The sequence below is a fragment of the Calidris pugnax genome, unplaced genomic scaffold (genome assembly GCF_001431845.1).
Source record: "Calidris pugnax isolate Ruff unplaced genomic scaffold, ASM143184v1 scaffold25, whole genome shotgun sequence".
In the NCBI taxonomy this organism is placed as follows: domain Eukaryota; kingdom Metazoa; phylum Chordata; class Aves; order Charadriiformes; family Scolopacidae; genus Calidris; species Calidris pugnax.
Genome location: NW_015090805.1, coordinates 8010176 through 8023661, shown reverse-complemented (window position 1 = coordinate 8023661; position 13486 = coordinate 8010176). Strand labels below are relative to the sequence as shown.

The following is a 13486-nucleotide window of genomic DNA, read 5'->3' as shown; positions in this document are numbered from 1 at the left end:
TTCAGTTGGCAACAGTAATAGCTTTGAGAAAGGGCCATTTTTACTCTGTGAATAATGAAACGCTCCCTTCCCCAAGTTTATGCTGGTTTTGATGAGGGATGCTGGGGTTATTCAGCCTGGAGAAGAGGAGGCTGAGGGGAGACCTTATTGCTCTCTACAACTACCTGAAAGGAGGGTGTAGAGAGGTGGGGGTCAGTCTCTTTTCTCAAGTCACAGGTGACAGGACAAGAGGAAATGGCCTCAAGTTGCGCCAGGGGAGGTTCAGGCTGGATATTAGGAAAAATTTTTTCACTGAAAGGGTTATCAGGCATTGGAATGGGCTGCCCAGGGAGGTGGTTGAGGCACCATCCCTGGAGGTGTTCAAAAGACGGGTTGATGTAGTGCTGGGAGGTATGGTTTAGTGATGATGCTCCTTGTTTGTTGTGCGGGTCTATTTTTGTCAGTTAGGCTGACGGTTGGACAAGATGATCTTTGAGGTCCCTTCCAACCTAGAAGATTCTGTGATTCTGTGAAGTAGTGGCAGGAGATAAACCTCTCCTCGGGTAACATTCCTACTGCCTGCAGCAGGAATCACGCTCAAGAGTGGGTTTGACACTACGGATCATCTGGTGTCTGCTCATGAGTTGGTTATTTATCCTCTTTATGCTGACCTCCTGTCTCCCCAGGTGCCGGATGGGATGCTGAAGATGCTCTTTAGAGCTTATGAGTACCCCAGCAGCCGGGCATCGCCAGTGTGTTTTAAAGCACAGCACGGCTGAACCGCTTTCCAAACCGGCGGGGAAGGTTCGGGGGCCGGGGGAACGCCACCCTGGCGAACGGGGGAGACTTCGCAAAGCCCGGAGCGAGCCCACCGCCGCCGCCAGTGTTGCTCAGCCCCGGCTCCGGAGGGGGGAAGCCCCGCAGCCCCGGGCGGCCGCCGTGCCCGCACCCCGTCGCGCCCCGCCCCGCCGCGGGAAGGCGGAAGGGTTTCGGGGCGGCCCCGTGAGAGCAGCGCCCGGTGCCATGGCGCGGCGCCGCCGGCTCCTCCGCTACTGAGGGAGGCCCACACCGGGAGCCGCCATGACCGCCGCCCTCCGGTGCACCCTTTCCAGCTGCCTCCTGCTCTGCGGTGAGTCCGCACCGGGCTCGGCGGGGAGGCCCGGGCGGGGGATCCTCCGGCGGCGGGAGCACGGCTCGCTAGAGGCCGCCGGCTTCGCTCTCCGGGGCGGCGCTGCCCCGGGAGACCGGCGGCGGTTCCGCGGGGGGGGGCACCGCTACCGTGGGGGGCTAAGCGGGGGACAGGGCTGGCCCCCTTTGGTCTTGGACGGGGGTGGCGGCGGGATGCTCCGGCGCCGGGGGCCCGGATCCCGCCGCCCACGCGGGTTTGGGTTGGTTTGGTTTTTTTCCCCGAAGGCTGTATGAGTGCTGGGAAACGGGATCCTTCCCCGTCGGTTGTGGACACTTGTGCAAGTCCCGGCGACGTGGGAGAGGAACCGCCCTCTTCCCGGCACCGCGGCCCCCGCCCCGCCGTGGGCGGTGGGAGTGCGGGTGTAGCAGCACCGGCAGAGCCCGGAGGGACCGGCCGCCTACCGGAGGAGCCGGTGCTGCTGCTCCGGGAACGGAGAGAGCTGCAAAGGGCTCAGAGGGCAGCCCGGCCACCGAAGCTGGGCACAGCAGTCTTAGAAGACTGTCATTTGAGCCGTGTACAAACCTTTTTGTTTAGAGAGTACAGAACCACAGAATTCATTTTGTCATCGGGAGACTCAGACGAGCTATTGGGAAGCAATTCTTTAGTGTGAGGGTGGTGAGACACTGGAACAGGTTGCCCAGAGAAGCTGTGGATGCCCCATCCCTGGAATTGCTCAGATTGGATGGGGCTTTGAGTAACCTGGTCTGGTTGGAGGCGTCCCTGCCCATGGCAGGGGGGTTGGAATTAGGTCCCTTCGAACCTAAACTGTTCCATGATCTCTTTGGGTGTGGAATAAAAAACTTTACCTGGAGGTTTTTCATAGTAGAAAACCTTGTCAGGAAGGTGAGCCTTCAAAAGCATCATGCTTTTTACTGGGAATTTACAAGCCTACCTCAAACTTTTGGAGGGAGCTTCCTCAAAGCGCAGGCAGCGCCCTAGAGAGGATCCTTGTGGCTAGGACCACGTTGTGGAGGAGAGGAGAAATCAGATGCCATGTACTAGCCAGATCTTTTTCCAGCTGTGTTGCTCACGCTGTTACCTGCGCCCATCTTCCGTGGCATTCTGCATACCTAGGATAGTGCGGGTGGGAGCAGGAGGTCACAGGTGCCTGCAAAGGGCCACGGTGTGTGCCCGGGCAGAGATCTCTGAAGGTGAGTGCCCGAGGTGGGTGCTGGTGTGAGCACCTCTGCACCAGGGACAGCATCTCTCAAGGAGGTCTGGGCACAAGGGAACAAGCAACTTCTGCTTCTCCGATGTGACAAACAGAATGGTAGGGGTTGGAAGGGACCTTCAGAGATCAGCTAGTCCAACTCCTCTGCCAAAAGCAGGTTCACCTAGAGCAGGTTGGAAAGGAACACGTCCAGTGGAGCACATTTGAGTTGATTTGTTGGGTGTGATGGTAACGTTGTAGGAACTGAGCCGGTGAAATGGGTTTTATTTAACAGGGTTTGGATTTTAAACTTTTGCCTGCTAAAGGTGGATAGCTGACATTCATTTAATGTATTTCTGCGTCAACTGTAGACATATAAAATATGTTATCTGATTTTTTTCTTAGAACATATGTCATTAGATTTTACTCCTGTGGCTCTTAAGCACTAACCTGATATGACAGGGTTTGTTTGCATTGATCAGGTGTGTTGCAAAAATGGGGCAAAATATTTTCTGTTTTAGTTTCAATACCAACAATTTAAAAATAATTAAATCATAATAGTAATGGGCTGTTCATCAATGCTACGTCAGGGTTTCCTTTTTTTAGTTTCAATAAAGCAAAAAGATCCTGTTCTGGTCACTTGTGAAGAGTGCCAATTAACGGTTCACTTGTATGGTATATTTAATAGCTTTCTTGTCTTTGAAGGTACTTATTATTTATCTCTGTTCTGCAAAAGGGTGGTTTAGTAACAGAATGAGTAAAGCATTTTAAATGGCAATGCTAACCCATGCAGTGATGATATAAACACACTTTTAAATTATTTTTTAATTATTTCAATCTTATACCCAGGTCTATGTCGAGATACTGTTCGTGTTGCTCTTCAGAAAAAAACAAAACAAAACAAATCACTCCACACACCCATGTTTTTCCCATAGTGCTACTGGAGCAATGCTTAAAAAAATTTGATTTTGGCAATCTCAGTGAGATTTCATGCTTGTAGCGTGATGGGCCCTAAGTCTTCACAAGTCAGTCATGCGTAATGAACAATGATATCATAAAGACAGTGCTTACTAGAAATCATTGATGCTGGCTAGTTTGGTTTTGTTGCATATGCTCAGAGGGAACAATAGGCATCAGGATTTAAATTATTTATATTAAAATTTTTTTTTTTTTTTTTTTTTTTAATGTCTGAGGCAAGGAAGGGAAAGAAGCCTGTATTTAAGTTTTGGATGACTGAAAAGTCTCTGGAAGAACGCATACTAAAATGTTTGGTTTTGATTGCTCCCACAGTGTCCGGAATAATTCCAAAACCTCAAAATGTAAGAATTACTTCAGTTAATCTTCGTAGCTTTTTACAGTGGGATGCACCTCGGTTTCACAAAGGGAACATAAGTTACACTGTCCGATCTAAGAGGTAAGTCTGGGGGAGTTGTGCTTTCTTTAATTCCCATTTTACAGCTGCATGTGTTTCTGATGTGTTTCCTTTTTTATAGGAAGATCAGTAGCTCTCCCTTTCTTTTAGCTCGTGAGAGGCTTATCTTCTGAGCTAAATAGCAGGGCAGAGGCATTTTCTATACATTTCCTACCCAACGCAGCTTTGTACGTACGGTTTGTTTGGAACCAGAAGCATTTTAACGTTGGCTGTTACGAGCCGTGCGCGTGTTTTTTCTCTATTGTTCAGCTGTTACCTGCAATTTGAGACTTAGTCCTGCTGAGCCTTAGGACTTTGTCTGATCTTTCACTCCAGCAGCATTTTGTGCTCTGCAGCAGTGCAGCCAGCCAGCTTGTCTGCACCCTTGGTGGTAAATGCTCCATTAACTGCAGGCAGGTGGCTCATCTGTTCAGTGCCTTCGGCTCAGGACACATTTTCTGGGGTCTCCTTTTGTCAGTTTTGGTGGGTTGAGAAATGTTCAAACCAAGGGTATGGGCCATCTTGGTCAAAAGAAGATTTTTCTGGGTTCTGGTAGCAATTAATTACTGTTGATTACTTTTGATTACTACGTTCGCAGGTAGGCTGTTGATGCAAAACAGAAAGAATGTCACATGTGACACTATTCCCAGTCAGTGCTCAGGCTTTTTTTTTTCTCTGGCTTTTCCATATATGCATATCTAAAAGACAGTTCTGAACAAAGTCCGAGTTAGACAGCCAAGCCATGTGATATTGTCTCAATATTTGCAGGCTTGTTCGATGACTATTGTGTGTTGAATCAAGTTTTGTAAACACTGTCAAGAACATGGCATCTATTTGCTGAACTATCATAGTTTAAATCTCTAACTTTATCACAGATTTATAGATGCATATAAAATGCTCTAATGTGCTTGCGTACACACTACTAATGATGTTTCTTGTGATCTAGTTTTTCTTTGTTCATAAGCCATAATTGGTTGTATTAACAGACAGGTATGGTACTTTTCCAGTTAGTGGAGAGGAAAAGCATTTAGTTAGTTGTAATTTACGCCTTTTGTTTCTCTTCCACACAGTGTCAATCTCCCTGGAAACGCATATAAAAATATGGGCACAAACTTGAGACTCACAGAGTGCAATGTCTCTTCTCTGTCTGCCTATGGAGACTACATCTTACAGGTCAGAGCGGAGTCAGAAAATAACCATTCAGACTGGGAGTCCGTCAGTTTTAAGCCAATGCATGACAGTAAGCCTTTTTCCAATCTTCCACAAAAAATAAGTGCCTCTTTACAATTTCGTGCCATAGGAAAAGCTGTATTACATTAAACTTTAAAATCTTAGTTGTGACACTTTCATTTTTGAAGGCAGTGAAGCCTTACAGTCTTTTGTGAGAGATGATTTAGACATTGCCTTGCATTAGAGTGCACAACAGAGGTTAATTATGTTGCTGTGGCCTGAGCTTGGGAGTGAGGGAGTCTTTTTTACCAATGGGAGTCTTTTGTTTTGTACACTCTTACTCCACTGATTAGTAAAAGTCAAATTATTTTAAAATAGGTAGATAATTTTACCCAAGGCTTTTTTCTCCTCACAGCTGTTAAAACAAAACTATGTAGGAAGCTTCTGTTGTACCTCATCTTTGAGAAAAACTTTTGAAAATCTTTTTCTTTCTAATTCTGCCTTCATTTTCTTGACTTTCATCATTCTGTTCCTTGGGTTTTAGAGTGTAAATCTACAGTTAACAGCCTTGTTTTTCAAAATGCTTTTATTGGTTATCTGTCTCCAGAAGCATAATGTTGCTATAATTTTATCTGCCTAGAACAGAAGCACTGAAACATAGCACATAAAAAAAAACCAAACCAGCATTGCAAGTATAAGGTACAGTCAAAAGAAAGTGCAATACAAAAAGTACGGATGGATTTTTAGAGCAGAGAGCAAATGTGTTAAACATTAACAGAGTTGTAGTTTGACATATATTTGAAAGAGCGTGTGGCCTTCAGAGCAGGCTTGGTTTTGGAAAGACAGCTTATTTCTGAACTGAGAAAATCTGGATATAAAACTACCTGGAAAGAAAGACCTGGGATTACTGGCCAAATCTCTGAGGAAGACGTGAGGATTTTTAATGTTGTCATGGCTGATCTGAACATGGCAGCATAATGAAAATATCTGATGTTCCTTTCCCTGTTATTATTTCTGCCAGTCTGTTTTTAGATATTTCACACTGTGTTATAGGAATAGCCTAAGAAAACCAGAGTAATCAAAACCGTGCTCACATTATTTTTCACAAGTTCAACAACATATTCGTGAGCATTATATGAATGCAGGGTCCAGCAAGCAGATTATTTTTTTCCATTTTTGCTTAAAGAAATGCATGTTTCTAGAGGAATGCAAAATTCTTTTTGTATTGAGCTCTTCCTTTCTTAGACATTTGACAGTGTGGCTACAGCCAGGTAGAACTTTAGCAGAGGCAGCCAAGGCAGAGTCATTTGTTGGAGCTACAGGAGAATTGAATGAAGAGCTCATTGCAGACACAGTGCCGTTGATAAGTAAGCTAGGCATGAATTAATTTAGGTAGTGGCACAAAAACATAAGGAAAAGCCATTTTCAAAGCAGGATCACGTAATATTCAGTCTTTAAGACATGAAGAAATATGTTTCAGTTTAAAAAAAAAATAATATTTTCACAATGGAAGAAACATTAGAACACTTCACTCGAGGGTCTCCTCAGAAAAGACATGTGTTTCAACATCTTGGCCAGAAAGAGAAGTGGGAAATAACTTAAAGAAATAACCCTTCCTCTCCCAGGAGTCACCACAGCTGGCAAAAGAGAACTGAGTTAATTTAGTGTATGGGAAAAGTGGTCTACAGAAATATCTGTTATTTAACTGCAAAAATAAAACCCTTTCAAGACCAGTTCTATAAGGAAAGGATTTATTTATGCCTGACCCATGAAAGGAAATTACTTTCTTGTAATAGATAATTTATGTAAAGTGTGAACTGTCATACAGTGTGTAAATTGTCAAATTGAAAGCAATATGAAACTGAATTCCATTCTTTCTTCTCCTCCACCATTCCAATATATAGCAGTCATCGGGCCACCTGACGTAAAAGTGAAGTCAGACTCTGGCTCCCTGCATGTGGATTTCACAGGCCCTTTTGCTGAACATGACAAGTGGTCTCTAAAGCACTATTACGGCTCGTGGAATTACAGAATACTGTACTGGAAGAAAGACGGCAATAAAGAGGTAACTTCTGCTTCCTGGATGTTGTGACTCCATGACTTTGAGATACACCTTTCTTGGTAAAATACCATTCTGATGAAGTTCTGAAAGCTAATGGTACTGAAATACAAATACATCTCTACTAGTTACAGTGTAATAAACTGTAATTTTATTTATCGTTTTTAAACAACTTTTATTATTTTAAACAACAAATTTATTTATTATATTTGAACAACTTCTTCCCCACCAAATCTCTGTATTTCACACGTACAAGCAAGGGTAAACTTAGAAGCTGTAACGTAAGTGATCATGGTGATAAGCTGACTTCGATTCAAATCTGATGTGGTTCACCTATTTGTGTTCTTTGTGGGACTTTGGGCTTTGCATACCACCATGGATGAGGCTTTATATAAACTGTGGTCACCTTCACCTCTTTCTTGCAGCTGTAATTTGCTTTCTTCCTCTCATGGACAGCTTCTTCCACAGACAGATGTGTTGCTCAGCCCAAAAGACTTCTCCATACAAAACGTGAGGAGAAAGATCATAAATCATATATTAATTATAGGATCTTGAGTTCTAATACAGGAAAAAAAAAAAAAAAGAAGCCTTTTTAACAGATATCAGTCAATTATAATAATATAATAGTATAATTAGTGCTTTGTACATCAGTACAATTTTCATATAGTAGGACTCCACTACATATAATTTTGATTTATATTTGTTACCCTGCAAAATTCTTTCCCATTCAATTCAAAAAAAAAAGGAGGGATCATTATTTCCCAAGACCCAGACTGGTTTGAAATTCCCAGACTACAAAAAAATGAAGGTATTTCTGCATATGGCTTGCAAGCTTAGGCAGATTACCAGAGAAAGTGGGAACTTCAGGTATCATGTGTGCTTGTAGCACTTCAGAGCAGAAATCTGGGAAATTTCCATAGGGTTCAAAGAAGAAAAAGCCATAGACTGTATAACTTCATCCGTTGTTTTTTGAAGTGGGTGCTTGCTCAAAATGTTGAAACCTAGCTGTAGAGTCTTCCCACCCCTGAGAAAGAATCTGGAACTACATAATGGGGCATGTTGTAGGGATTCCTGTCCTCTGCAGGGACCATAAAGTTACAGGGACGTATCCAATCGTGCCTCTAAACAGCAAGTTGCAGCTGCTGTCAGTCATCTAATAATGGCTTCCACAAGCTTTTTTCTTTCTCTGGTTTTTTGGTTTTGTGTCTAGATCATCCATCCTACCTTCTCTGTCACAAATAAAATTATGTTTGCCTGTAACAGTACTCTTAATCTCATTCCATTAAGCAATTATCTCTCTCTGCAGGCAGATCTCATTTATCACTTATCTGTAGCCTACAAACTCCATTAATGCCTCCAGAAGCAGCCAGAAAGTCAGTGATGTCAATGTTCTCCCACTCCTCTAACCATAGGTGAAATCAATGAACAGCTATCAGTGGTGTGACATCGGCAGCGCATTTCCTTCTGCCTTTAAAACCTTTCTTCCCATAATGGCTAGGATTTGTCCTACTAAATGTCATTTTAATTACTTCGCCAGTCCACTCACTGCACTCATGCTTTTCAAATCTTTTGTATTCCTCTCTGTTATTAGGTAAATCACGTAGATACTGAACACACCTCCGCAATACTCTCTCAGTTGGAGCCGTGGACGCTGTATTGTGTTCAAGTGCAAGCGGTTGTCCCCGAGTGGAACAAAACAGGGGAACGGAGCGGGGAGCTGTGCGAGCAGACAACCCACAACGGTAATGCCTGCTGCATCAGAATTTCTTTTACTGTGTTCATTACGCTGTGAAAGCCCTTGTCCCATGTATTTGTAACTGAGAAAGGAACTGGACCCTGTGTTGCATTCTGCTTCACCTGTGGCGATATTGCCAGTGTCTGTCACCATGCCCGACCGTGATGCTCTTTCTCTGTGAAACATGGCAGTTATTAATCAATAATATAAACATATGTTTTGTTAGGATCATTTCTTTCTCATTTTGAAGGCAGTTAAGTACCAAAAGTGCTTTTCTTTCCAGCCATGCCACCTTAGCCCCTGTCGGTGGAGTCCAGCAACAATCAGCACATGGTCTGATCCTGTCGTCTTAGCAGGGAGCTTCATGTCCCTAGTTAAAAGAAAGGATGGGGTCCTAGATACTGTCTCTTTCACAGGCATAATGTGCATTGCAGTTAATTTACACCCTCAGATAGCAGGTGGAAAATCAGAGACGCAAGTTAATGAGGAAGCCATCTATGGGATGACCTGGGGAGACTGGTGGGATGACCTGTTTCTCATGGTTTTCCTCATTAAAAGCTCCCGCATATATTTTTCCTACATGTGTATTATCTGCATGCAGTTGAATTACAGGTGTATTTTGGTGGTGGTGTTGCTTGTTAGTTTGTGGCTAGAACAGTGCTTAGCAAGCATAGGTTGGTTTATAATGTTTATACAGGGATGTATAGATACATCTCCATTCCCATTGCCTGTTGTAAAATCCTGGTGCATGACATAATTTTTTTAAAGGCTCGGTAGTTTAGTATTTTACAGACTTCTGTCCCCCACTGTCTTGTCTTTGCCGCTATTTTTACAGATTTCTTTAAGAGAAAAGTGGAAGCCAGTACTCTGGTAGTTCTATGCATCAGCTCCTACGCTCCTGAAACAATAAAGAGTGTACAGTAGCATTTTGCATGAGATCACCTTGTGGATAGTTCTGGGGATCTTTTTTCCTTTAATCATTTGCCTAGTATTGCGTGTAGAACCACCAGTATGTGTAACTGTAAATGTCTAAATATGAGGGCTTGTAAGCTTACTTTGTTGAGAACTTCCTCAGCCTATTCAGACTAAACATTTAAGAGCCAAGAGGTATTTCGCACCTGGAAACATAGGCGTATGTTTGCAGTTACAATTTTGTAATAGTTTTGTGTGTTGTCATGGGTTTTGTTGTTTTGTTTTTTTTTAATTCCATAAAGAAAGCGATAATTTGAAAAGAATATATTCAGAAACTAATTATCATAGTTTAAATTATTATTTTTTCTTGTCTCTTGCAGGTGTAACTCCCGTGTGGTTAATTGTGACCATTCTTATAGGATCGATGTTGGTGGTTGTGATATCTGTTCCCGCTTGTTTCTTTTCCTCTTTGTATCTGTATCGACTGACAAAACATGTTTTCTTCCCTTCGTATATTTTCCCACAACACTTGAAAGAGGTTTGTTTTCTGCCTAACACAATTAAAATCCCCCTTTGCAGCAGAACCACCTGCTTTACAAAGGCTCTCTGTGCCAAAACCTTTAGAGCTTCCTTTATTTTGCCTTCTTTAGTTTACACCTGATTGTTAGCCATCTGTAAAGTGTGAAGTCTCTGAGGGGGTTATAGACTACAAGGAGGGATGCTGGTTATCTCTTGTTGTGTGTAGTAAAGCTCGCTCTTCTGCCAAAAACCATTCAACTAAGTGTAACTGCTGAAGTCGTGAACTTTGGAAAGAGCTGACAAAGGAAGGTACTTTTCAGCGTGAGAACAGTAGGGGAAGTCAGTTCAATATTTAATTTCTGGCATTATAAAGTCATAAATTTTGCATGAATGCTACCTCAGTTTTTTCATCAAGTCCTGTGGCGCTGCACAGACATAAGTAAGAAGCAGTGAAATTAGACTTCCTTTTGAAGTATACTGATGTATAATAAACTCTAAAATACTGTCGTTTTGAACTGTTTGGTGCAGAATGGCCTAAAATACTTAAAAGCTAAGCAATTTAAAAACTTGGCGTAGACTTTTTATTCCTAAAGTAACTGCATAATTTGTAACATGAAGCTTTATATGGCTTAGAAACAGGATGTTTTATTTCATTTTGAAGTGAAAGAATAACAGGTGTTAACCTCCTGTTCCTCTTGCTAGACAGCGAACCACTGAGATATGTCTCCCCTATCTAATTTTAGACTTGAAATTGCACATTAGTTCTCCTGGAGCAAAGTTCTTTCACAGATATAATAATGAGTTTTAAGTAAAGAATGTAGCAAAGTCTGAAAATTGAAGATAAAGGGAGAGCAATGAATGTTAGCCGTTACCATTGGAGGATACCACTAACCCTGCTACCCATATAGCAACATGAAAAGGCTGTATCAGAATCTCCTCCAAGAAACAAGGCTAACCAGAGTGTTACGTGTGCTGAAGTTAGCAGCAACCTGTACTCTTCTGAGCGTCCTGCAGTTTCTCTGGGTCTTTCCTTTTCACTCATTTAGAGTTCAGCAGATGAGGGCTCTGCCAGCTGAGTTCACAATCATGCTTTAAGTTGAGCGCACGCTCGGGGCACAGCAGTTTGTTAAACCTGGAGCTCAGCTGTTGGGAAGGCAGCATTGCTCTGATCAATACAGGATGTGGTCAAATGTCATTTTGCTCACAGGTTTCTCACAAGAAAGGGAGAATTTTCATTTTGTGCTAGTGGGTTATAGTCGTCAATCACAGTAATCAACGGGCAGTCGTGCTTACCTAAAATTACATTTCTCAAAGGCAGTGGTTTCACTACATGAACATTTGAGATTGCATGTGACTGACACAACATTTCAAATCACAGTTTGCTTGAAAATGGTCTAATAGTAATAATATGAGTATTTATTTTTGCAATTACGGTGAACTGGATTCCTAATAGTGCATTTTATGTAAGAAATGAGCCACTCTAAAGTAATAGACAGAGGTCAGTTCAGAAGAAGAAAATGTAGTTGTACTCCTCCAGCCAGGAGGATACCAATAAAATGAACTGCCACTTCAGCTGTCAAAATGAGTGGTTGACCTGTTAGTACTGTGTTGAGTAGGTGTGCTGTTCTTGTGTTGACATTCAAAATACAGTCATGACATCCTGTGAAGTCCATGTTGATTCTGGAGGCCAGTTCCGTCTTACCAGTAGAACAGGGAGTGGGAGGAATTTGTGATATTTTGGTGCTAAAATGAAGTCATCTTTCTCACTGAACTGCACAGACCTGCAAATCTCCCTCCCTCTGCTTTTCTTGACTAAAGAAAACATAAGTTATGGCTTATGTTGACATTTAAAGCATCGCTATTTGGTGTCTGAGCAGACAGCTCTCTGAGGTGGCAGGAACAATTCACAGCTCTTAGAGCTGTTTGACAAATCTCTCTGCGAACTCCTTCACTTACAGACAAGTCACCATTTTTAGTTTTTGTTCCCAAACAAAACCTAGGTATTTTATTTTTTTAAGAAAGTTTATATTGCAAAGAGGCCACTAACCCCTGGGTTATCTTCTTGCAAATAGAAACACTTCTGACTTGCTTCCAAGCCTTGCACAGGATGTTAAAGCAAACAGAGAGGTTATTACGTTTACGCCACTCTGGGACTTCTAAGGGTTGAGAAAGCCAATTGAAGCGTGGGAAACAATATAAAACATATTTCTAAGCAAACAGGGTGGTATGGCTGGTGCAGCCTAATTCTTATTTCCTCCTTCCTTCACAGTTTTTGAGCACGCCTCCCAGCAGTCCACAGTTTTTTTCTCCACACCCACAAGAAGAGCAGTTTTTTTACGACACGCTAACTGTCATTTCAGAAGAATCCAAAAATCATAGTGATGAGACTGACAGTGAGGCCAGCAAGACAACAGAGCACCTTCAGGACTCTGACCAAGAAGATTCTGATTCAAGAATAGTACCTGCTTCAGAAGAGGCCTAAATAAATGCACTCCTCATACTTCACTTGGACCAAAGGAAAACCAAAGGGGCTGTTGAGTTTATCTTCTTATCGCTGCATTCTTAAGACAGTAAAAATTCATATACAAAGATGTGTACAGAGACTTTTGACAGAACGATATTATCTTTTTTAAATACAAGAAACTTGACTATAAATGAGGAATTAAATTATATGCAATTTTTGCTACTGTTTGTCGTAGCTCACTGTTAAGTTGTAGCAATACCTAGGACTGCACTATGACATTAATTTAAAAAGCAAATATATATATATATATTACTAGTTAATTTAACTTTGATGAACTATTTATTGCAAAAGCTAATCAAAATGGCATATTGTATAACATTTGTAAAAGAAAATCATATTTTGTAAAGAAAAGACCTGATCCGACATATTTTTTTAAAGGAGAAATTTTGTGTGTTTCTTAAGGATATCCCTACTGGCATAATCTTTCTACTGAGTATTTTTTTTACCTGATGGGAAATTGTAAAGTTATTATGATGGTATGAACTTGGTATGAATAAACCAAGTACAAATTGCATTGCAAGGTGTTACTCATACTTCATCGCTAAGGATAATGGGAACATACCAGTGCACTGCCAGTTAACCCTTTATGTTCAGGTATTGCTCAGTCCCTTGAGCCTCTGACCTGCAGTTTTTAATGGCTAATTAAATTTTGCCTACCTAACCCAGAGTCCACTGAAGTCTGTGGAAACTTCACAGCTGAAGCGGGAGTCAAAAGGTAGGTTCATTTCATTTATCTGCTGATGCATATTCAAAAAAAGTAAATCCAGGTTGATATGACTCCCATGCTAGATAGTAGAATCATCTTACCTGCACAGCCTTTTTCATGCATATAAAGGTT

General features: G+C 42.1%; 1 protein-coding gene across 1 annotated transcript; it reads left to right on the top strand.

Annotated features, from left to right (window-relative positions):
- The first annotated feature begins 498 nt into the window (after positions 1-498).
- Positions 499-13162, top strand: IL10RB (interleukin 10 receptor, beta). Its single transcript, XM_014937978.1, has 7 exons — positions 499-1108; positions 3609-3732; positions 4800-4969; positions 6804-6964; positions 8550-8700; positions 9986-10143; positions 12394-13162. The coding sequence occupies exons 1-7, from the start codon at positions 1060-1062 to the stop codon at positions 12604-12606; spliced, it is 1026 nt and encodes a 341-aa protein (XP_014793464.1). The 5' UTR covers positions 499-1059; the 3' UTR covers positions 12607-13162.
- The last annotated feature ends 324 nt before the right edge of the window (positions 13163-13486 follow it).

Coding starts and splice junctions, on each gene's coding strand:
- IL10RB (XM_014937978.1), top strand. CDS start 1,060: ATGACCGCCGCCCTCCGGTGCACCCTTTCCAGCTGCCTCCTGCTCTGC. Junction 4,970..6,803: donor TTTTAAGCCAATGCATGACA/GTAAGCCTTTTT, acceptor TCCAATATATAG/CAGTCATCGGGCCACCTGAC. Junction 8,701..9,985: donor CGAGCAGACAACCCACAACG/GTAATGCCTGCT, acceptor TGTCTCTTGCAG/GTGTAACTCCCGTGTGGTTA.